General features: G+C 34.4%; 1 protein-coding gene across 5 annotated transcripts in view; it reads right to left on the bottom strand.

Moving 5' to 3' along the window:
* LOC150105383 (lisH domain-containing protein ARMC9-like) overlaps positions 1-23,105 on the bottom strand; it is a 694,238-nt gene that overhangs the window by 627,174 nt on the left and 43,959 nt on the right. For all 5 annotated transcript variants that reach the window (XM_090394755.1, XM_090394754.1, XM_090394756.1 and 2 more), the window contains exons 3-4: positions 13,961-14,086; positions 695-862 (exon numbers count right to left, since the gene is read on the bottom strand). In XM_090394755.1, the coding sequence (XP_090250881.1) occupies positions 695-862; positions 13,961-14,086 (294 nt within the window). The remainder of the gene's footprint in view (positions 1-694; positions 863-13,960; positions 14,087-23,105) is intronic.

Genomic DNA, 23,105 nt, shown 5'->3' with positions numbered 1-23,105 from the left:
TAGAGACATGTAATGAGGGTGAAGCATTTACAGGCAACAGGCATGCTTCCATATAGAGCACCAAGTTTACCATCCAATGGACTCAACAGCTCTCCCTGCATGGTATTATAATACTCAGATTTCCTCCAGTCAAGACCTGACATAGTAAGTGTTAGCAGGATTATTCACTAACTAATTAAGAAGGTTCCTGATACATTACCATTGAATTCAGTCCCACATTATATAACAGCCAGCCTGCAGAACCATTTTACTGCTGTATCCTTCAATGGGGAGGTTCCCTACATTCAATGTATTCCAGCATGCGATGTGTTGCTATTAGTTTTTATCTACCATTCATTTGGAAATGCCTCAAACTACTGCTGAATGTTATAATAAAGCCTTTTATCCTAAGTGATAATGCCATGAATAATATAATCCAATTATTTGGTATTCTCTTCCTCATTTTTGGTGTTGGATTGTCCCTGGTAAAACATTCACTGTTATTCCAAATAGAATAACACCACCTCCTTAAGAAGAAGAAGACAGGAATTATATTGGAACAAAAACTTCAAATAGCAGAATAATAAAAGTACTTAAAGAAAGGATCCAAAAAGACTTGAGGAATAAAAGAATTTTCTATACATAATCATAAAATATGGCATTTAAGAATTCCATATTTGAATTATACTTAGTTCTTACAAAAATTAAAATTTACCCAGAGATCCTTCCTGCGAAGTGGATATACTGCAAAATGGATGTGGAGTTGAAATTCCAGTTTCTGGCAATATGAATCGCCATCGCGTACATCTGATGACACATAGGATTCCCAAGCTGAAAAGAATTCCAGGCGCTTTCCCTGATCAAAGTATTCAAACAGTTCACTCTGAAATAAAAATTATCACTTATTTTTTTTAAATATCATTATATTGTTATTCTATGATATACAAAAATTACACTCTGCATGATGTTATTTTTATGTTATGTTTCTAATTTTTTTATCCTGATATGACTGTTTAGTCAGTTTAGAAGTTCAAATATTTATGCACGTCTACAATTGCACACATATAGCTGAACCATTGCTTAACAATATCTTAAATAGCAATTAAAGTTACCAGAAAGAAATGATTGAGTGATGAAGCTAAATGAGGAAACTTTAGTGATGGAACAACGAAAACATTCCAATATAAAAGGACTAGATAGATGTTTTTAGAAATTCTCCATTATATTGCTCAGCAAAAATAAAGCCACAGAAGCTGCACAAAAGGGAAAGTGTCATGAAGGGAATTTTAGGAAAATTATATTGAATAGGTACATGAACGATAATGTGGCAGCCATACATATATACACAGGACACACAAGCTACATGACACTACACAAAAGTAAGATAAATCTAAATTCTTTGTTAATCATTTACCCTAGCCAGACCTCTGGTTAAAAATATATATATATACAAAAACATAAATTAACAAAATAAAATAAAATGCTTACACATATCAGTATAATAATATACATATGATAGGGAAAAAAACTTTCAATAAATAAAGTTTAATAACAGAAACTACATTAAACACATCTCTTCAGTCCTATTATATTAAGATTTTCTTATGTTATGGTTCTTCCAACATGTTCTGGATGTTATATAGCAGTGGTGTTCCATTTTTTTTACTATGCGAGCTACTTCTCTATACTAAGTTATTCAGTGATCTCCTCTCTTATATAGATCACGTTCTTCCCCCAATATCTGATTACACACAACTATGCAGTTAAATGCACTCACTCACTTCGGAGAACCCACTCTCCCAGCCCTAAAAACTTTATTTGTGTATTTAAAAATCTATTTATCACTTTTAATTATTTTAATACAACAAATAAAACAAATATATTGGAATAAAATATTTATTTCTCTATTTTGGAAAACCAAAGTTAGAAAAAACAACAGATTGATTACAAACTCACAAGTTACAGGAAATGCTGCTGATTAAAAAAAAAGCTAACGTGAAATTTGGCATTGTCTGGACCTCGCAATATTTTCATAGTCAAGTTGATATGAAGAAGTGGCTAATCGCAGGCAATCATCCAAATGATCATTTGTAATTTGGTTTCTTAATTTATATTTTATGACTTTCATATTTGAAAAAGTGGATTCTGACAAGCATGTCGATCCGAAACGTGACAGGATTTTTTGCGCAATATCAGTTAATATTGGAAATTTTTCAAATACTTCCAAATGACTTCATTGTTTATTGATTTTAAATGTAAACTATTCTGAATGTTTATTATTTCAAGTTCTACTTCAGCTTGGTTTATATCAAACAGCCCACTAATTTTATTTGAAATTTCTGTGGTGTTCAAGTTTTCTTGAAATGGATTATTGATAAAAGATACAATTATTTCAGTTAAAATCTTTAAATCTTGAATTTATTTCTTCCTCAACTAATCTATTTCATGAATAAATTCTTTTAAATCACAGCGAAGCATTTCTTGATTTTGTTCAAAAAATTTTAATAAATATGGGAGATGTCTAAATTCGTGGTCATTTATATTTTTCTTTAATAAAAGTATTGTTGGAAACTTTTTATTGAACTTAACATGTCAATTAAATTTTTATCTCTACCTTGTAACTCTAAATTTAAACTGCTTAATTTTGTACAGAAATCTACTAAAAATGATAAGTGTAACAACCATCTTTTATCACTCAATTGCAGACAAATTCTCCTTTTTCATCAAGAAAATTTTTATATCGTTAATTAATACAAGAAATCTTTCTAAAAATTGACTTCTGCTGAGCCAGTGAACATTATTGTACAACAGACGTTCCCTATCATCATCTGCCTGTAATTTAAATAACTGCTGTTGCAGGGCTTTTCCTCAAACAGAATTTACAATTTTAAATGTAATATCCAAAACATCTTTTGTGTTTAATCTTTTACTACACAGTACTTGTTGGTGGATAATACAGTGGTACGTTAAAATATCTGGATATTTGTCATCGTTTTTACATAATGAAATGAAGCCTGATTTATTACCTATGATTGCAGGAGAACCATCAGTAGTAATAGACACAAGTTTAAAAAGCGTAAGTTTGTGTTGTTTCACAAATTCATCAAATGCCGAAAAAATGTCTTCTCCCCTAGTCCTTCCCAATAATGGTACAATTTTCAAAAGTTCTTCTTTACTTGAATAATCTTGAAATACCATGCGAATAAATACCATTAACTGAGCAGTATCAGTGAAGTCGTTTGATTCATCAAATTGTAATGAAAACGCAACACACTGGTGAATGTCTGACATTACTGTGTATTCAGATCGGCACTTAAAATTTCAACTCTGCTCATAACCATTGTTCTGGAAAGTTGTAAATCTTTAATATTCGAAATGATTTCATTTTTATTTTTAAAATCAGAAAATAAAGATTCTGATGCTGCAAGAAACGATTCTTTTATTAACTCTCCATCAGTAAAAGCCTTTTTTTTTTGCTTGGCTAATAAATGACACACTTTCAAAGATGCAATAGTGGCTGATATAGGTTTATTTATTACTTTCGAAATCATATTTTGTTGTCCAGAAAGTCCTGCCTTTAATTTATAATTTTTGATTCGCGTATTTCAGAATTTGGGGGAAAATCTTCATCATATTTTGCATGTAGCGATTGAAAATGTCTCTCAATATTACCTTTTTTTTTGGAATTGCTACAGATGAATTACAAATCAAATAACAACACTTTCCATTTACCAATGTAAAGAAATAATCCATTTCCCGTTTCTTGTGAAAATGATACTTCTTCGATTTCTTTGATACACTCATGATTATCCTCAAATTAAAAAAAATAACTTCTAAATATTTTATTAAAATAAAAAATGTTTATAACTTATAAATTAGCAAACAAAATAATGGTAAATCCAATGATAAATTTAGAGCAACTGAAACTCAACTGAAATTCTAACAGTGGGTAGTGGGAAGTGTGTGATGTAGTTACGAGTAAACACGATTATAAACGAAACGCATACAATGTGCTTTGCTTATAATCATATTCACTAGGCTCGCTGTTTGACTTCCACTGATCCAAATTAATTCATTTATCTGGACTTATAAGAAAATTATGGATTTGACAATTTCAATGAAAAATAAATAAACAATAGCAATACACTTAGAATAGCAATACGCTTAAAAATCGCTCCACGAACGACAGGTTGAACACCACTGTTACAATAGGTTGCAAATGGATCCTCCTGATTTTTAATTACTGATCCATCATTCTTGTTTAGATTCAAATAATGTTTCAGCATCTCACAAGCTTTCTTGAACTTTCTTTCAAACCAGGATTTGGTGCAGTGTAGGGACTTAGTGCCTTTCCAGTTGATTCTGTATCATACTTCAAGTGTATGGTCTGACAGGCCCGTTTTACCATAGTAGAGGAATTTAATGTGGCATTTATGTTTGTCTTTTCTTATGGGATGGTGCACCCAGTTTTCTCTATGTAGGGAAGATTGCAGGTGCACTGAATTTTGTAAACTCCTAGGTGGGCAAGGTAGGGAAGAGGATCTTTGGATAAGTTGAGTATACTTTTTAATTTTGCAAGAAGGTTGAAGGTTGACTTAATGTTATATTTATGTAATGGTCTATTTTTTCCGATATTCCCCTAATGTATGGTATGGCTATGGCATTCTTGAAATCTTTTCTGCTTTTAATGGTATTATTGTGGAGGAACTCATGAACTTTTTTTTTTTTGTAGCCATTTTTATAAACGTTTGGCTAATAATTTCATATTCTTTGTTCAGTGCCTACTCATTGGAGCAAATTGTTAGGAATCTATGTTTGAGGTTGCTGGTGAACCTTAGTTTTTGTGTTGGATGGTGGTATGAATTTTTACGTATGTATTGGCCTGTGTGTGTGTGTGTGTGTGTAAGTTTGCGGTAGACCATGAATGAAAGGCAGACTGAGGGAAGACATGTGGCAAGTATATCTAGAAAAGGAAGAGAGTTATTGTTTTCAATGTCAATGGTAAAGTGGATACATGTTGTTTGTTCAGGTGGCTTAGGAATGTATCTACTGTTTCGTGGCTGTGGGGCCAAATGGCAAATATATCATCAATATATTTGAGATACTTTGGGCTTAAGGCTTGCTGAATCTAGAGCTTGTTGTTCAAAAATATATATATAAAGTTAGCTATGGAGTGGGATGATGAAAGTGGTGAGCCTATGGCCTGCAAAAAGAAGTTAAGGCCATGAGCTCACCACTTCCCCCCCCCCACACACCCCACCATAGCTAACTTTTACATAGAAGAATTTGAGCAATGAGCTCTATATCTGTTTAATGTAGTTCTGCTATAAAAATGTATTTAGTTATTTTTTTTTATATCATCTGTATATTAGTATACTGACTGATATGTATAAAAAAATGTATTTTGTTAATTTATTTTTAATTTATAAATATATTTTTGTATATTTATTTTTTTTCCCACCAGGCTAGGGCAAACAATTAACAAAGCATTTAGATTTATCTTACTTTTGTGTAGTGTCATGTAGCTTGTGTCCTATGCAAAATTATGTTTTCCTGATGACCTTCCTACAGAGGTAAAAATGTCAAGTATTATTTTCATTATTATAAGTAAATAAATTACTCCAACACGTGTTTTTGTCTCTCTAAATTCTTCATTATGACAAGGAGCTTGAATTACTGAAAAATCATTTTGCTAAAGTGATTTTTATGGAAGATTGTTATATAGCTTGAAAGTGGCTAGAATTACTGAAAGATCGTTTTTGCCAAACCAGATGAAAATATTTGGTGGCTTAGTTAATGAGTGCCTGATTCAGTATGGAAATATTACAATTCCAGATATTGTGGATTGACTAGATGATAAAAAATGGAAGTAAAGGAGCTACTGAACATAGTGAAAGAGCTTCATGCAAATACATTGTTGGGATAAGTTTGAATAATAATCAAGAGAACTAGCCAAATCTCACCTGGTTGTCTGAATATCAGCACAGTAAGGTTCCAAAGGAATGGAAAAACAACACAATAGTTCCACTGCACAACAATAACATTAGGATAGATGAAGCTAATTATACACCAATTAGTATCTCTAGAGTATTATTTAAAGTTATGGATAAGCTAATTAAAATTCAGAGACAGAACCAGGTGGATATGACATGGCGATAATCTATAGAAGAGAGAAGGTACGAAGGAATTATCAAAGATAAATCATCTCTTAAAAATATACTCAGATTTTATGACAAAGTAATGAATAACATGGACAAGGAGATATTCTTTCTAAACTGACATGAAATTATTTCTCTCTCTCAATTTTGTGTTTTGCAAAGTAGAAAACATAATATCACATGGAAGATTGTTATACTAGCTAGAAAAAAGTGGCTAAAATTACTGAAAGATAATTTTTGCTAAACCAGATGAAAAATATTTGGTGGCTTAGTTAGGTGAATGAGTGCCTGATTAAGAGTTATTGTGAAGAAGGAATGTAAAGGGGAGAAGTAAGAGGATGGTGTCTAGTAATGTACTGCACTGTACTAGTAATGCATTGCAATGAGTAAATGTACTTATTGCAAGAAGTCCACCTTAACCATTATTCACCTATCACACCTCTTCTTAAAATTATTCACTGTCAAGGCACTCACAACTACCTTTAGCAATCCATCTAATCTGCACAGCCTTATTAACTCTTACACAACTTCCAGGAGTGACCCAATGACATGCCAGTAGTGTCCAGCACCTGTATGCAAAACTTTAGTTGGCACCCCTATATCCCTATAAAAACGTATCAGTGTGTAAAAATAAAATACAAAATATATTCTTTGGCGCCTTTATTATCCTGGCACCTGTGTGCATCGCACACATTGTACACTAGGCCGGCACGCCCCTGGAGTGACCCCTGTTCTCTCCCTACTCTTCATGTATTGAAAAACTTCTTTGTGTTCTATCATGTCCCCCCCTCTCCTCCACCTCTCAACTAAATAAACTCTATGCAACCCATACACCTTCAATCTATCCTCACAGATAGCATTTCACAGAACTGGCACATGCTTGTTCACTTGTCTCTTAATCCTCCATACCACCTCTTCACCAAGAAACCAAGGACCAAATCTGTGCACAGCAGTCAAGATGTGCACAGATTTCTTTAGTCTCGTAGCCTTCTTCATTCCATAGTCCACAAAGGACCATAGAGTAGATATCAGGAAATATTCCTCACAGAAGTCTTCCGTTCAGTCCTTGATTGACACTTTACTTTCAGATCTGTAAGTGAATCTCATCATAGCCTTAAGAGGGATATACCCTCCACATATATATATATGGAGTGGCATCGTGTGTCCATCAGTTGGGTGCTGTCAAGTGGCTCATGTAACTCATGCTACAAAATTCATGTCAATTTCACTATATGATTGCATTTTTATCGATGTATGAAAGTTTAAAAGTGCGTAGCACATCAGCACTCATCTTAATTGGTCCAATACAGTTGAAAGTTTATTTTTCACTTTTTTTTTCACTTTCATTTATTATATTGGTCCAATGCCATTAATTGTAGGATAACCTTGAATACTTTATTTCAATTAATTGTAATCAAATCTAAGAATAGGGAACATTGTGTTTGCTTTAAGATGTATTAGAAAACAATAATAAAGGAGAATGCTATATTTTGTTGGTATATTTGAATTACTCAAAGGTGTAAAATTTGGAAGAGAAGAGGACGAGGCTTACCTCCTTCGACTACAGTCACACAATCCACAAAAGCTCTGGCAGAAAATGGGACATTCAGTAGATCAACTGTTTCCCATTCTACAAATTTGTGTGGAAAAGTTATAAATTATTTACAGAAAATTATACATTAAAAACTTGTCTATATCGCTGTCCTGAACATGTCAGTTCACACTGTTGTATCCCATTCTTGTTTATTTATATATTTCCCTTATACTTTCCTTTCCTTTATATATCTTATCATTTTTCTTCGTGTATCGCCACCTCCGTACTAGAAATCTAAGCTCTTGCTCCTCTTAGTATCCTAAAACATTTATTTTTTTTAAAGCTGTGCCATTTAGGATATTTAGTTTATAAAAAAATTTAAAACAAGAAGCAAAGTCCTAAATAAGTCTAGAAGTGAAATAATCATGCAGTCGTAACCTTGATCTTGTAACTTAACTTTTTCTCCCCCCCCCCATGCCTAGGTTCGTACGTTATAACAAGCGGTGCATTGAATGGCAATTTCAGACAACTGAATATTTGATATGCAAAAGTTTATTAAATTCATAAATACAATATAGTACTTTAAATTCAAAAAACTACAATTCAATACTAAGATGATACAAAGTTAATAAGATAAGCAAAATACAAAATATTAAAATTTCACACTAGCACGTGGGATAAACTGTTATGCCTCCACAAAGAACTCTATACACACACACAAGATAATGAGGCTTTCCCGTCAATGATTAAGTTGGCTTAAATCTTTCACCCGCTTAAGTACAATAGTATGAAACAATAATTCAATTAGACACAATTGGATTACACACATTAATTTACAAGAGTTATGTGGGCTTAGCAATTCCGTTACTACAATGAACGCCACAACCAATTCTCTTGACCTTTCTCAGTTAAGGTAAATTACATATACTAGTATCTATACACACTATCGCTCGTTCAGTAATACTGATAAACTAGTTCCCTCTTTCTCTATACTATTAAGTGAGCTCAAGTCCTAGTTCAACTCTCATTCAAGTCCTTCGATTGCTTAGTAATACGAATTACAATTACAGCCATATTAAATTAACAGAATTAACATAAAACTTTTCACAATACCGTTTTATGAAACTCTTCTACTAGACGTTACTTATCTGCAATTCCTGAAGAAAATCTCCTTTTTTAGTGGGACACATATAGGGTACTTCAGAACATGAGGGCCATCTCAGTTTCAGCATATCAGGCTTCTAATGAAACACGATCTAGCTGCTGTTCTGCAGTCATCAGATTCGCCATGAGGATATCCATAATTTCCACTGATAGTCTCCTTCCTTTAGACTAGGGTTGGCTTAGTATGTGGAAAATACCTTTCTTCCCGACCATGCGGCGTCCTTTGTTCTCAATGGTAGGAAAACGGGACCTAAATCCCACTTACTAACATTCCATGTCGTGGCGGACGGAGGGGACTCCTGACGGTTACTCAGGAAACTATATAAGGTAACCTCCAAACGAAAACTGGCAAAAGACCCTGTGTGTGGGGGGGGGAGGTCCTAACCCTTTTATATTATGACCCTACTGGCACCTCCTGCAATTAACATCTCCCTGCTGAACTTTCTATCTTTGGTGGGCCGTGTGCACGCGACTGACCCGCAGCAGTGTCTAAATCGGGAACCGTGACCTTGGACTTTACTTCGGTTCTAGGTAACCCTATGAGTCAGTTTTATCAAACTCTATCAGCTCACCTATTTTTCTAAGAATTAGCATAATTTAATCTCGTTTCAAATGTATAATAAGCAAGCCTTTTACATGCAAAATTCTTATAACTAAATACTTAAATTAATTATCTCATTTTTCTAATATTATACAATCAATGTTCTTATACGAGTTAACAATTATTCTTTTCAATATATTTATTTCATTTTATACTTAGATGCAAGCACGATTTACTACTTGTAAAATTGTGATCAAGTAAATTCTCCTATGAAGTTTACAAAAATCACAAATTTAACAACACTACGTATGCAAAACAGATGAAACTCAAACAGATTACTCAACCACCAATTACGACGACTGATTTATGGGTGCTATTGTCTCAATGCACACCCTGCCTCACCTTCTGGGTGGTTTAAATTTACTGGAACACGAAAGAATTTGACCTGCTCCGCCATCTGTTTAAAGGGCTCACAAATATGGACACCTTTTTAAACGGATTTCCGGTTCCGTTTCCGTGTTTTCCATAGCTCCTTCATCTTCTTGTTGAACAGCTGGGTCCTTCTAAAGTTCACTGTAATATTCTTTCCATCTTCTGGCTATGTCATTAGTGTCATTTAAGATCTTGCCATTTTCCTCTGTAATTATACAGGGTGTCCCAAAATTCACGGAAGATTTAAATTTAGCGCCATTTGTGCGGTAAAGTGTTGCCAACGAGAAAAAAAAAAGACAGCGTGACAGCTGACAGTTCAGGGTTATTAAAAATGGAGCGCTACACGAAAGAACAACACATTTTCATTGTTGAGCAATATTTTAAAAATAATGAAGGTTTGGCAGCTACGGTTCGCAATTTTTGTACAAAATATGGTCGGAATAGTGATTTAACTTCATCAACTGTGAAAAGATTAATTAAAAAATTCAAGGAAACTGGATCAATTAGTGATCTTATACACTCTGGTCGTCCTTCAACAAGTCGTTCAACAGAAAACATCGAAGCAGTTCACAAGAGTGTTGCTGAGAGTCCAGGAACATCAATTCGGCACCGTGGTCTTGAATTGGGCATTTCGAGAAGCTCTCTACAGCATATTCTCATGAAAGATTTGCATCTTGATGCTTACAAAGTTCAACTGACAAGAACTGAAGCCTACTGACCACACACAGCGAAGAGAGTTCGTTGAATGGATTATGGAACAACAACAAGTGGATGCTTATTTTTCAAACAAAATCATCTTCAGCGATGAGGCTCATTTTCATCTTGATGGCTTCGTTAATCGACAAAATTGTGGATTTGGGGATTCAGAAAATCCACGAGTGATTGTTGAGAAACAAATGCATCCACAACATGTCACTGTTTGGTGCGGATTTTGGGCTGGAGGCATCATCGGTCCATTCTTCTTCAAAAATGCAGCTGGTAAGGCAATAACAGTTAATGGTGCTCGCTATCGTGACATGATAATCCAGTTTTTTGTTCCTATTGTTGTGAATATTGAATGATTGTTGAGAAACAAATGCATCCACAACGTGTCACTATTTGGTGTGGATTTTGGGCTGGAGGCATCATCGGTCCATTCTTCTTCGAAAATGCGACTGGTAAGGCAATAACAGTTAATGGTGCTCGCTATCGTGACATGATAATCCAGTTTTTTGTGCCTAAATTGCAAGATATGGATGTGGACGACATGTGGTTTCAACAAGACGGTGCAGCATGCCATACAGCCCGAAAAACAATTCAATTACTGCATGAGTCATTTCGTGGTCGTGTAATTTCCCGTTTTGGTGATCAGAATTGGCCGCCCAGATCATATGACTTAATGCCGTTGGACTTTTTTCTTTGGGGTTTTTTGAAGTCTAAGGTTTATGCCAACAAGCCCACGACCACCCATGCCTTGGAGAAAATTGAGCGCTGTATCAACGAAATTCAGCCACATTTATGCAAAACTGTCATGGAAAATTTTGACAAAAGAGTGCGTATGTGCCAGCAAATCCGTGGAGGCCATTTACCCAATATGCTATTCCATGCATAACCCTATACTGTATACTTTATGAATCAATAAGAAGTTACAATTTTTAATTAAAAACCTGTATTTTCTATCAAAATTACTTCTTGCGTGAATTTTGGGACACCCTGTATTAAGTTTTGGTTTGAAGTTTTTGGTTATATCCTTAACATTCTTGAATAAATCTGATGTTACATTAGAGTTGGAGTGTCTTTCTATTTTTTTACAGATGTTTTGGATATAGCTATTTTTATCTTTTTTGACAAGATTTCTTAATAGCTTTATTCAGGTTCAGGTAATTTGGGTTTTGCCAATCTATTGTTTTAATTTGTTTCCTTTTTTCAATTAGTTCTAGGGTTTCTTTTGTAATCCATGGACTGCCATTCTTCTTTTTTATTGGGATGTTTTTGGCTGCAGATTTTGCAATGGTTTGTTTCAGGTGTGTCCAATGTGATTCAGTGCTTTGTTCCTGAGGTGTGCTTTTTTGTTTCTTGAGCTCTGCTTCAATATCCATCATAAATTTGTTGTCTATTTGTGAAAAGTCATATCTTTTGTTGTTATTATTCTTGTTTGCTTTCATATGGATCTTTAAATTAGAAATTAATAATTGATGGTCTGATCCACAGTCTGCACCTGGCAGTGTTTTGGTGTTATTGATTAGTGTCCTCTATCTTCTATCGATTAAAATATAATCGATTTGATTCTTACATCGATTCCCAGGTGCTACCCATGTGTATTGTCTCCTCTTGTGCTGTTTGTACATTGTGTTAGAGTTTGCTAATTCCCTTTCAATGCAAAACTCCAATAGTTTTTCTCCTCGGTCTTTAACATAGGTATTTAACATTCTCTCCATCCTCCATCTACTGGCATCCAAAAAGTGAAAATCACCAGTTTCTGAAACACTCTCTCTGCTGCCACTAAATCTCGAGATTGAGACACTCATGTCTACCAGCACCTTACACTATCTGCATTTCATGCATACATGCCACATTCTTAAAGAATGGAATGCATACATACCAGAGGCATAGCAAGCTACAAAATCTTCAACTAGGTTAAAAAATAATATAGTCTTTAAATGGCAGAGAGCTAGGGCTGTTACTGAGACTGGCGGTCTGCATGTTGAATAATCGCTACACGTGGAGACAATTCTGAGATTATAAAATCCTAACTAAATACTAAGCAAATACCACAAAATTATACATAAAAAATAATCAATTCAAATAGCACAAACTTAAATACCGGTACTGTCATGAAATAAACACAATAACATCTTTCCTTACTACTAATACTTATCAGCTTTTAACAGCTCACATCACTGATTGCATGTGTCTTCACGCACTAGCAGCACCCTCTATTGTCTCTAAAAATACAATCTCTCTTATATTCTATCCCTAATATCATCTATCACATCTTCCTGCTATAAAAGTGTCAGAAAAGAACTTGACATCATTAATACAAAACTGTGTAAGCAGAGAAACTAAAAATGGTTATGGTTAAATGCAAGAGTTGATCAAATCAGAGAGACCTGACAAATAGTAAAACCAATTTGGGAAAAAAGTTAGTCAGAAACCAGTTGCAAAATCTTAATTGTGCTGAAACAGAATATTAGGACAAAACCTGATATGTGTGAAGTTTTAAAACTATGTCTCAGAAATTAATTCTTATGTGAATTTGGCTAGTTTAAAATAAACTTATGTAGATAAAATATCAGTAATGAAATAATGCATAAGAATAGCAAACACGTAGACAAGTATCATACAAGTGGAGTATAAAGCAAAAGACAAGAGCTGTAAGGTTTCATAACTGTATATTTTATGTTTATGCTCATACAGAAATTAAAGGAATTACTTTACAATAATAGCAATGTTTCAACGTCAGTAAGTCAATATCAAGATGTTGATAAACAATAAGCTATTTTTAGACACTTCACTACTCACTGTAGGATAAACACTTTCCAAAACTTTATTTTCCTTCACATCCCTCAGGCTTATAAAATGAGAAGATCAACACATGGAGAAGTTATATTAAAGATATCAAAGATTGATCTGATATTCTATCACTTCCTCCTCAAAACATAGATATATATATATATATATATATTATATTACCAACTTTTTCCAGAAGAATGCTTTGATGCAAACATTATTTTATCTAAAGCTTCTAGCTCAACTTCCAAGGAAATCTGAAGAGAAATTTAATTGGCATCTTTAAAGATCAATAGCATCCAGACAAATAATAATGCAGCAGAGGAATTCATCAAATGGAGTAATCACTTATCTTGGAAATAGATTTTTTTTTATATAGTTTTCTGCATTACAAATTTAACCTGAAATTACTTTAGATCACAATTTTTGTTCTGATTAAAACATCCTTGTCACCATATATATAAAAAGTAAGTACAAACCAACAAATATTTTGGTCCTGATAGTATCTCTCTAATTTTGCATAAAACTTGTGCACCAGTAACGAATAGATTGAATCGATTAAAGTGCACTAAGACTCATACTGTGTTTTAAGTATTATTTACAAAACTTCAAAAAATTTTCAAATTTGTGAACATTACTTAAAAAATGCATAAGAGAACAAACCTGAATTTTTACAATTCTCTTATCTCTTCGGGAACTCCCTGCATTATCTTGTACTGGTTTCCCAAACTTTTGACATTCAGCTTCAAATGAACGAACAGTTTCATCTAATCCAAGGTGTTCAAGGTACTTAAATGAACAAAATTAAAATTACTTATATAAGTAATTTGAATATACATTTTACTTGAAATGAAATAAAGTCATTTCAAGTAAAATGTACATTTCAAATTATATATATGAAAGAAAGTTAATAATATAATATATTAATTTCTATTTATTTTACATTGCAAATGAAGCATATAGCTCTTTCTTTGATATTTACTATTACACACCTACTGAGAGTTCACCTATGAAAAATATAACTCTCCAACATAGGATTGCTTTGGTATCGAATGAGGTTTTTGTCTTCTTTTTGCCTGGTCTCTGAAGAGAACCAACAAGTTCGAAATAGCTGTCAGGCCAGAGAAACCTTTAACAAAAATCCTCATTCAATATTCAGTAAAAGGCAATTATATGGATGCCTCATCAGTGCTTATGTCTTTCAAGTAGTGCAAGCTAAAGAAACTTGGATGATGAGGATTGCATTATCAAAACCTCTCTGGTCAAATTATTATTATTCAGGCCTCCATGGAGTAAAAGACTCATCGTGGGAGGTCCTTCCTAAGAACATAAAGTCTGTCAAGACTCATCGAGGGGAGATCCCCCCTAAGAAACACAAAGTCTATCATACCACTCCTTAAAGTCATTGACCGTTCTCGCTCTCACCACTCCATCAGGCAATGCATTCCACGGTTCAACCACCCTCCATGCAAAGAAACCACTCCTCACCCTCTTGCTCACAGTTTCTTTTCGTAACTTCCAGGGATGGCCTCTTGTCATCACTCCTTCCCGCTGTTCAACCAAACGAAAGAACTCCCCAGTGTCAACCCTGTAACCACCTCTCAACAATTTAAAAGTCTCAATCATATCGCCTCTCCACCTTCTATCCACCAAACTCTGCACTCCACATCCCCTCAGCCAATCCTCATAACTATCCTGGTACAGTCCTGAAACCATCTTTGTCATTCGTCTTTGTCAAATGTTTGAAACTTTCAAAGTTTCTTCATACATTAGACTTTGAAATAAGTTTGGACCTTTAATACAGTCTATTTCTATTTATTTTTGATCACAGAAATTAAACCAGATGGCTCTTTCTGATAATTATAAAATCCTGTTTTAATACGACTTCAGTATGTTACATCCAAATAATATAAATTATATTATTTCCTTATAAACTTATAATAAATGTATAACAAATTCATAATAAATTCCATAATAATGATAATAATATTAACATTAATAAGAATAAAATCATAATAAACTCCATGAAGATCTGGTGTTAATAATAATAATAAATTACACTAAACATTTCTGAATTAGGGTGAATAAGCGTCTAAACTTCAACTCAAAATACTTAATATTATTCCAGAATATTACTCTTGCTTGATGAAATGTCACTTAAATAATAAACAGCATCAACATGATGGATATCATAATCAAACTAAAATAATAAAACAGAAAAATTATATATGAAATGCAAAGCAAATACATCCACCCATAAAACATATGGGTGGATGCACCACAAAAACTGTATAATAAACAATGTTCTCCAATGAGGAAGGTTTGAAAAAGAAAAATTCTTGCTACAAAATGTTATATTCAGGCAATGACAATCAAGGAAAAGAAGGAGTAGCCATAGTATTCAACACTAAATACCAGGCTAATCTTCTTGAATGGCAGGCAATTTCAAGCAGAGTGGTGTGTGCAAATATCAGAATGGGGAACTGAACAATGAGACTTATTTGTGACTATGGTCCCACAAAAGGTTCTGCTAAGGTAGAAGTGGAGGAATTTTTTGAGGCTTTAGAGAAAGCAACTAACATAATGAAAAATGAAAAGTTGGTACTTGTTGGGTATCTAAATAGCAGAGTTGGAAATGATTGTCAGACATACAAAATATTACGGGAAAATTTGGAGAAAAGAGCAAAGCTAATTATAATAGCAAATACCTGTTGGATTTCTGCTCAGGACAAGGACTGGTTATTACTAACACAAAATTACAATATAAAAATGTGCACAAATTCATATGGAGAAAAGAAGCAAGGAGTAAGAAGAGTCTCTATGTTAATGTTGATAGTGATGTTTTCTCACTGGTGCAGGACACTAGAATGTACAGAGGATTTGAAATTGGAAATGATCACTATTTAGTCTTGAGCATGATAAAACTGAATTTCATATTGAAAAGAAAAACGTGTAAGAAAGTTTTAAAGCGAATAAAAGTTGAGCAGTTCTCACATGTGAACTGTAGACTGATATATACAAACATTATTCAAGAAAAAAATGAAAGAGTTTGAGAACAGGATTCAAACCTTGGAGATTCAGTGGCAAGCTCTGAAGAAAACATTGATTGATATAGCAAGAGAGGCATGTGGTGAGGTTGTCTGCAAGGATAGAAAAATCAGATCTCCATGGTGGACAGAGGAAGTTAAAGAGGCAGTGAAGAAAAAGAAGAAAACATATCAAAAGTTCCTGGCAAATAAGCCAGCTTGTGCTCTTGGAGAATACAGAGACAAATGTAAGAAAGCTAAACAAAAGTCATGGAAAGATTTGGTAAGAACATAGAAAATAAATATCAAGAAGGTGGCAAGATATTCTGGAGGTTGTTGAAGGAGGAGGAAATGGAGGAAAATGGAGGAAAGAGTGCTGTAAAAGGAATTAGATATCATAAAGGTGATATGAAGACTTTTGAAAAAAAGATATTCTTGAAGTATGGAGTAATTACTTTGAAAAATTGCTAAATCAAACCAGCAGTGATGACAGCACAGTGACAAAAAAAAAAATCCAGGCATGCAATTAGGAACACATTATTATTATCATTATTCAGGCCTCCATGGAGTCAAAAGACTCATTGCTGGAGGTCCTTCCTAGGAAATACAAAGTCTATCAAGACTCATCATGGGAGGTCCCTCCTAGGAAACACAAAGTCTATTATACCACTCCTTAAACTCATTGACCATCCTCGCTCTCACCACGCTATCAGGCAATGCATTTCATGGTTCAACCACCCTCCATGCAAAGAAACCACTCCTCACTCTCTTGCTCACAGTTTCCTTTCGTAACTTTCCATATTCCCTCAGGAGATCCTCATAACTAACATTGTACAGTCCTGAAACAATCTTTGTTATCCACCTTTGTACCCTTTCCACAGTTAATTCATCCCCTTCAAATCCTGAGGACCAAATCTGAGAACAATAGTCTCAGTGTGGCCTGATCAGGGTCTTATACAACGGAATGATAACTTATCTCTTCAGGTCAGTGTCCTTCTCATTATTGCAGCAATCCTCTGTGTTACCTTCACCACCTTTGCAATATGTCCCCTAAATTTCAGGTTTCTATCAATCATCAACCCCAGATCTCTTGTCTCACCTACTTTCTCCAGTATAGCTCCTCCAATAGAGTATGCAGCATCCCATCGATGTGTCCCAAACTGCAAGACCTTACATTTTGCTGCATTAAACCAACACCCCCATTTATTTGTCCATCTGTCTAGCTTATTCAAATCCTCTTGCAGGTGAGGTTGTCTGCACTATTACTAATAACCCTTCCCAGCTTCACATCATCTGCAAACAATTGAATATCACACTGCATTTCACTGACAATGTCATTGATATAAAGGTTAAACAATACAGGTCCCAGTACTGAGCCCTGTGGGAAGGCCCGACTGGTGGATTGTGCAAAGTGTGCAATATACACAGGCGCCGCAGAAGAAAAGGCACCTAAAAGATGTCAAAAAATATGAGATAAGAGTTTAAACGAACAACAAATGGTACAGAATGGTATATATAATTATGAATGTATGTCGTCTTCCATACAGGCCCCTTCAGATCTTCCCAGAAACGAACAAATAAATTCTGAAATTGTATCCTGGACCCGATTATATCACTGTAATTTTGGATTAATGATCTGGCATGACGTCTTACAGAAATCAATTGTACAAGCAATTTGTTACAATCACAAAGCATGAATGTTAAATCAGCAGCAACTGCGTTGTAAAAGACAACTCTCATTTCCCGTAACTCTGAAGATTCCTTCGAGAATTATATTTCCCAAGCAAAATGCATCGCAATAGATACAGATTTAACAGACGATTTTAGTCCTGAGTTAGATTATCAGATCTGAAAGAGAAAGAAATTCTTTGACGAGGAACCAGTTACCCCGGAGCCCGTTGATGCAAAAAGGAAATTCAAAACCAAATTTTTCGACATTTTGTTCACAACAGTAATTACTTCAATGAAGGAGCGTTTTGATTCATTTAGTAGCATTTTGGAGCCATTTGAATTTTTGTGCAACATTACAGAATGTGATAACATGGAAGACCAACAATTAGAAGATAATAAGATCAGATAATCAGAAAAATGTAGTTCATTAGAAAAAGCATTACGTAACAAATAAAACAAGGACATTGAAGCAGAAGAACTGCAAATAGAGCTGAAATTATTATCTAGAAAAATCGAAGAAAATAGTACACCAGAAATGGTTTTGAAGTGGATTTATAACAACAACCTTTAAGAACTCTTTGCAAATTCACTGATTGCATTGAGAATACTATTGACTTTGCCCATTTCAGTTGCTAAGGGAGAGAGAGAACATTTTCTAAATTACAATTAATAAAGAACTACCTGTGATCAAGCATGAGTCAAGAAAAATTAAATGGTTTGGCACTAATTTCAATAGAAAATAATATTGCTCAGTCTATCAACATTGATGTACTGCGACAGGATTTCGCTAAAGCAAAATTAATGTAAAGAATATCTGAATAAATCTCTTAACTTTATATTACTATTTTATATTATTTTGAAAATTTATATAACTTGAAAAAATTAGTATAAGCAGGACTAATCCGTAGGTAACATTATACCGTAAAGTGGTTTTCATTTGTTTTTCATTTCCTGTTTGTTTTATTTGCACTTTATTCAAAAAAAACTTTTTTGGAAAGGCACCGAACATTAATCGCACACACAAGAAAAATACTATGTGCCGGTCCTGCCTGTGGCACGCCACTTGTAACCTCTCCCTTCTTGAAACTGCCCCACCATACACAACTCTCTGATACCTATCCGACAGCCAATCCTGAATCCAGTCGACTAACCTGACATCCAAACCCATGTGCTGCAACTTAAATATCAGCTTATCATGTGGCACCCTGTGAAATGCCTTCACTAAATCCAAGAAAATGGCAGTATATGCCTTTCCCTCATCTACTGCTCTTGTAACTTTATTATATAAGGCTAGCATATTACTAAAACAAGAGCGCTCACAAATCCATGTTGACTCTCACAGATAACATTAACCTAAATCTGCCCAATGCTGTATACGGTCACTCACTAATTTCTCTAGATCTTATCAACTACTGGTGACACACAAACTGGCCTATAATTAGACACTTCCAGTCTGCTTCTGCCCTTATGTAATGGCACTATCTTACCTTCCTTCCATTCCCTGGGCACCTTTCCGTAGCCAGACTTTCATTGAAAAGCAAGGTCAAAGGAGTTGTCAGTTCTTTAGCACATTCTCTCAAAACACGTGGTGAAATACCATCAGTTTCACAGCTTTACTAACATTCAGAGTACTCAGTATTTGGAACACACTCTCCTCCTGCACCTCTAAACCTCAAACCTGCCCTATCTCTCTAGTATTAAAATTTACTCCTTCAGGATGAAATACTCCAATAAAGTGTTCATTGAACAATTCCACTATGTGCTCTGCATCAGTCACTCTATTCCCATTTTTATCCCACAATCATTTCTCCTCCTACTGGCCACATAGCTAAAAAATTCCCTAGAATTTTCTTTGGATCTAAGGGCCAATCTCTTCCTCATATTCCAGTTTTGCATTCCTTACCATACTGGTCACTCTCCTGGCCTATGTCTTATACTCTTCATGCATCTACTCTTCACCTGTCTCCTTATCTCTCTTCCATAACCTCTTTTTTGCATGCAGTTCCTGTTTAATATTGTTTGTCATCTATTTTACTCCAAATTGTGTCCTCTTTTTCACTTGTGGAATACAGCTTACTATTGCTGCTAACGAATATTTCTTCACAATTTCCGAAGCACTAATGATATCCTGGCCTTCCAATTCCTTCCTTCATGAAATGTCCCCAAGTTGACGTCTAAGACTATTATAATCACTTGCCTTAAAATTCCATATCCATACTTGAAGTAGAAAAACCATCAAAAGTCTGAAATGTGGAAAGGCAGCAGGTGTGGATGACACTGGACCAGAAATGCTCAAGTATGGAGGTATAAAAGTCTTACAGTGGCTGCACCGCATAATTCAGATGGCCTGGACAGAGGGACGAATTCCAGATGATTGGAGTAGAGCTCTCATAGTATACACATATATAAAAAAAGGGAAATAAAACTGAATGTGAGCATTACACAAGTATTTCTCTACCGAGGGTTCCTGGTAAGATTTATGCCAGTATACTTGAGAAACCATCGAGAAGGATTGTGGAAGAGAAACTTGGTGAAGAACAAGCTGGATTCAGGCCAAATAGAGGCTGTCATAATCAGATTTTCACTTTACGACAAATAGGTGAGAAATCATGGGAATATAACAAAGATCTATATTTAAGTTTTGTAGATCTGGAAAAAGCATATGACAAGGTGCCAAGAGAGAAGCTATTCAAAATGCTACAGTTGTATGGAGTCAATGGGGCAGTATATCAAGCAATACTTAGTCAGCAGTTAGAATTCAAGTACAGGAAGATGTTTTTATGTTAAATCTAGTGTCAGACGAGGATGTACATTATCCCCTTTGTTATTCATTATCTATATGGATCATATTATGAAGGAGATGGTATTGAACCTAATATCATGATTGGAGATGTTAATGTCAACTCTTTGCTTTATGCAGACAATGTTATACTTCTAAATAAATCTGCTACAACTCTGCAAGATTCCCTGACTAAATTGAATAACTGTTGTAATAAATATATGAAGGTCAGCAATAACAAGACAAATACAATGAAAATAGGCAGAAACATTGAAAATATCAACTGCATTGTGAATGGAGAACCTATAAAACAAATAAAACATTTTGGCTACTTAGGCACGATTTTTAGTGAAGATGATAAGTTAAATATGGAAATAGAGAACAGGATCAACAAAGCTGGTATGGTAGGAAGTCAAATGAATAAATTTATATGGAATAAGAGGTATATTAGTCAAAATACTAAATTAGCTGTATACAAGACAGTGTTCAAACAAGTTTTAACTTGTGGATCTGAGAGCTGGTTTAAAAGTAAAATACTTGACCAAAGACTAGAGACTGCAGATATGTGAGTGATAAGATTAGGGGTGTGAACAGATGGAATCAATGGCAATATCGTATTAAAAACGAGGATATTAGTAAAGAACTTGACATTGTTAACATCCAGGAATGTGTTAACAGAGCTAATCTCAAGTGAGATTAGTTCTGTTAATGAATTCCATATCCTTCCTAATAATTCCATATCCATACTTTAAGTAGGAAAAAACCATCAAACGTCTGTAATGTGGAAAGGTAGCTGGAAATGTGGAAAGATCCAAACATTCTGTTTAAGAATGGGAGAGGAAAGATTAACAAAACAATTGTTCTCTGCCAGGCTGGCAGGAAAAAAGACCGAGAGGAAGACCAAGATATAGGTGGATTGATATGGTAAGAAGTGCCTTAAAAGATAGAAATATAAGATCTGACAATGTTGGAGCCTTGACAAGTAATAGATTGATTTGGAAGAAAATTGTAGATAGAAAGTTAGTAAGGATGTAAATTTTTCATATAGCACTATCATATCCTGTATACCCCTTGAGGGTAAATATCAGGAATTTGATGATGATTTAGCATTTGCTGGTGGTGTAGAATTATTTCTATATCATGGAATTATTTAATTCTCAGTCTTACGACTGAAAGGTTTTTTTCTTACAATCAAACGCAGAGGTTATAGTCTTTTTCTCACTTGAGAAAATGGTACCAATTCCTCCAAGGGTGCAAACTCTAGGAATTGAAATTTCCAGATGTGAAGAAGCGAGAAGGGTAACTAAGGTTTTAAAAGAGATAGTCGGTGCAAACAAGATTTATTCTTTCACCCCCTTACGGCAGAGGGAAATATTTAATTCTAGTAAAAAATGTAGAAACAAGTGACAAACTATTACAGGGTTTTACTTTCAAAGGCAGCACAGTTATTCCTGAATGGTCAGGAGAGAGGTAAAAACAGTAAAAATTTTAATATATAGATTAGTAATATACAAAATTAATTAGTAATATACAAAATTTTAATAATACAGATTAGTAATATATGAAAGGGTTTATCAGGTGAAGATTCAAATTGGTTTTCTGGTGATGTCACTTTCACAATGGATATGAAGACACCCGAACCAAATTGTGTCAACATCAGTACAACCCAAGTTATGGTAAACTATCCCAGAGTACAACGGCAATGTCTGCGTTGGGGTTTGTATGATCACTTGGATGGTAGCTGCTCCAAATCTAAATGTTTTAATTGCATGGAGATCGGACATATCGCTAATCAGTGCCTTAAACCCTGTCAGAAATGCGAAAGTTCTGAACACCGCACTAACATGTGTTCTTTTAGAACTTTTGCAGAAAGAGTGGGAACACCAATAGAACCAATTAGAATACGATATATATCAGAGCACATAATGAAGTCATTCTACTGGCATGACCTCTAGTGAAAAAAAAAAAATTAATTATTTATAAACTACATCAAGCTAAATTCTATTTATGATAACATGAATAAACATTCTTTCTTACAGATAGTTTTCTTTCAGCAACAATGATGTCCTATTTTTATCATTACAATTGTTAATTTTGATTTAGGATCCTGGATTTTTTACAGTCCTGTTTATAGTTCTTAGAGAGGAAGGTTCTGTGGGTCGAATATATACCTTCCATATGTTTGGGATTTTTAGACCATCATTATTATTCAGATTGGGGTGGTTGGTAATAATCTCACAGGCTTCCTTAAATTTGCATTCATACCATGTTTTAGTGTGATGTAGACAACTAGTGCTTTTCCAGTCAATTCTATATAAGGTGTTCAGGGCAT

The sequence above is a fragment of the Typopeltis vanoorti genome, chromosome 6, assembly GCF_054136105.1.
Source record: "Typopeltis vanoorti isolate ZY-2024b chromosome 6, IOZ_Tvanoo_1.0, whole genome shotgun sequence".
Classification (NCBI taxonomy): domain Eukaryota; kingdom Metazoa; phylum Arthropoda; class Arachnida; order Uropygi; family Thelyphonidae; genus Typopeltis; species Typopeltis vanoorti.
The sequence above is the reverse complement of the archived record's forward strand: the minus strand, read 5'-3'. Positions and strand labels throughout refer to the sequence as shown.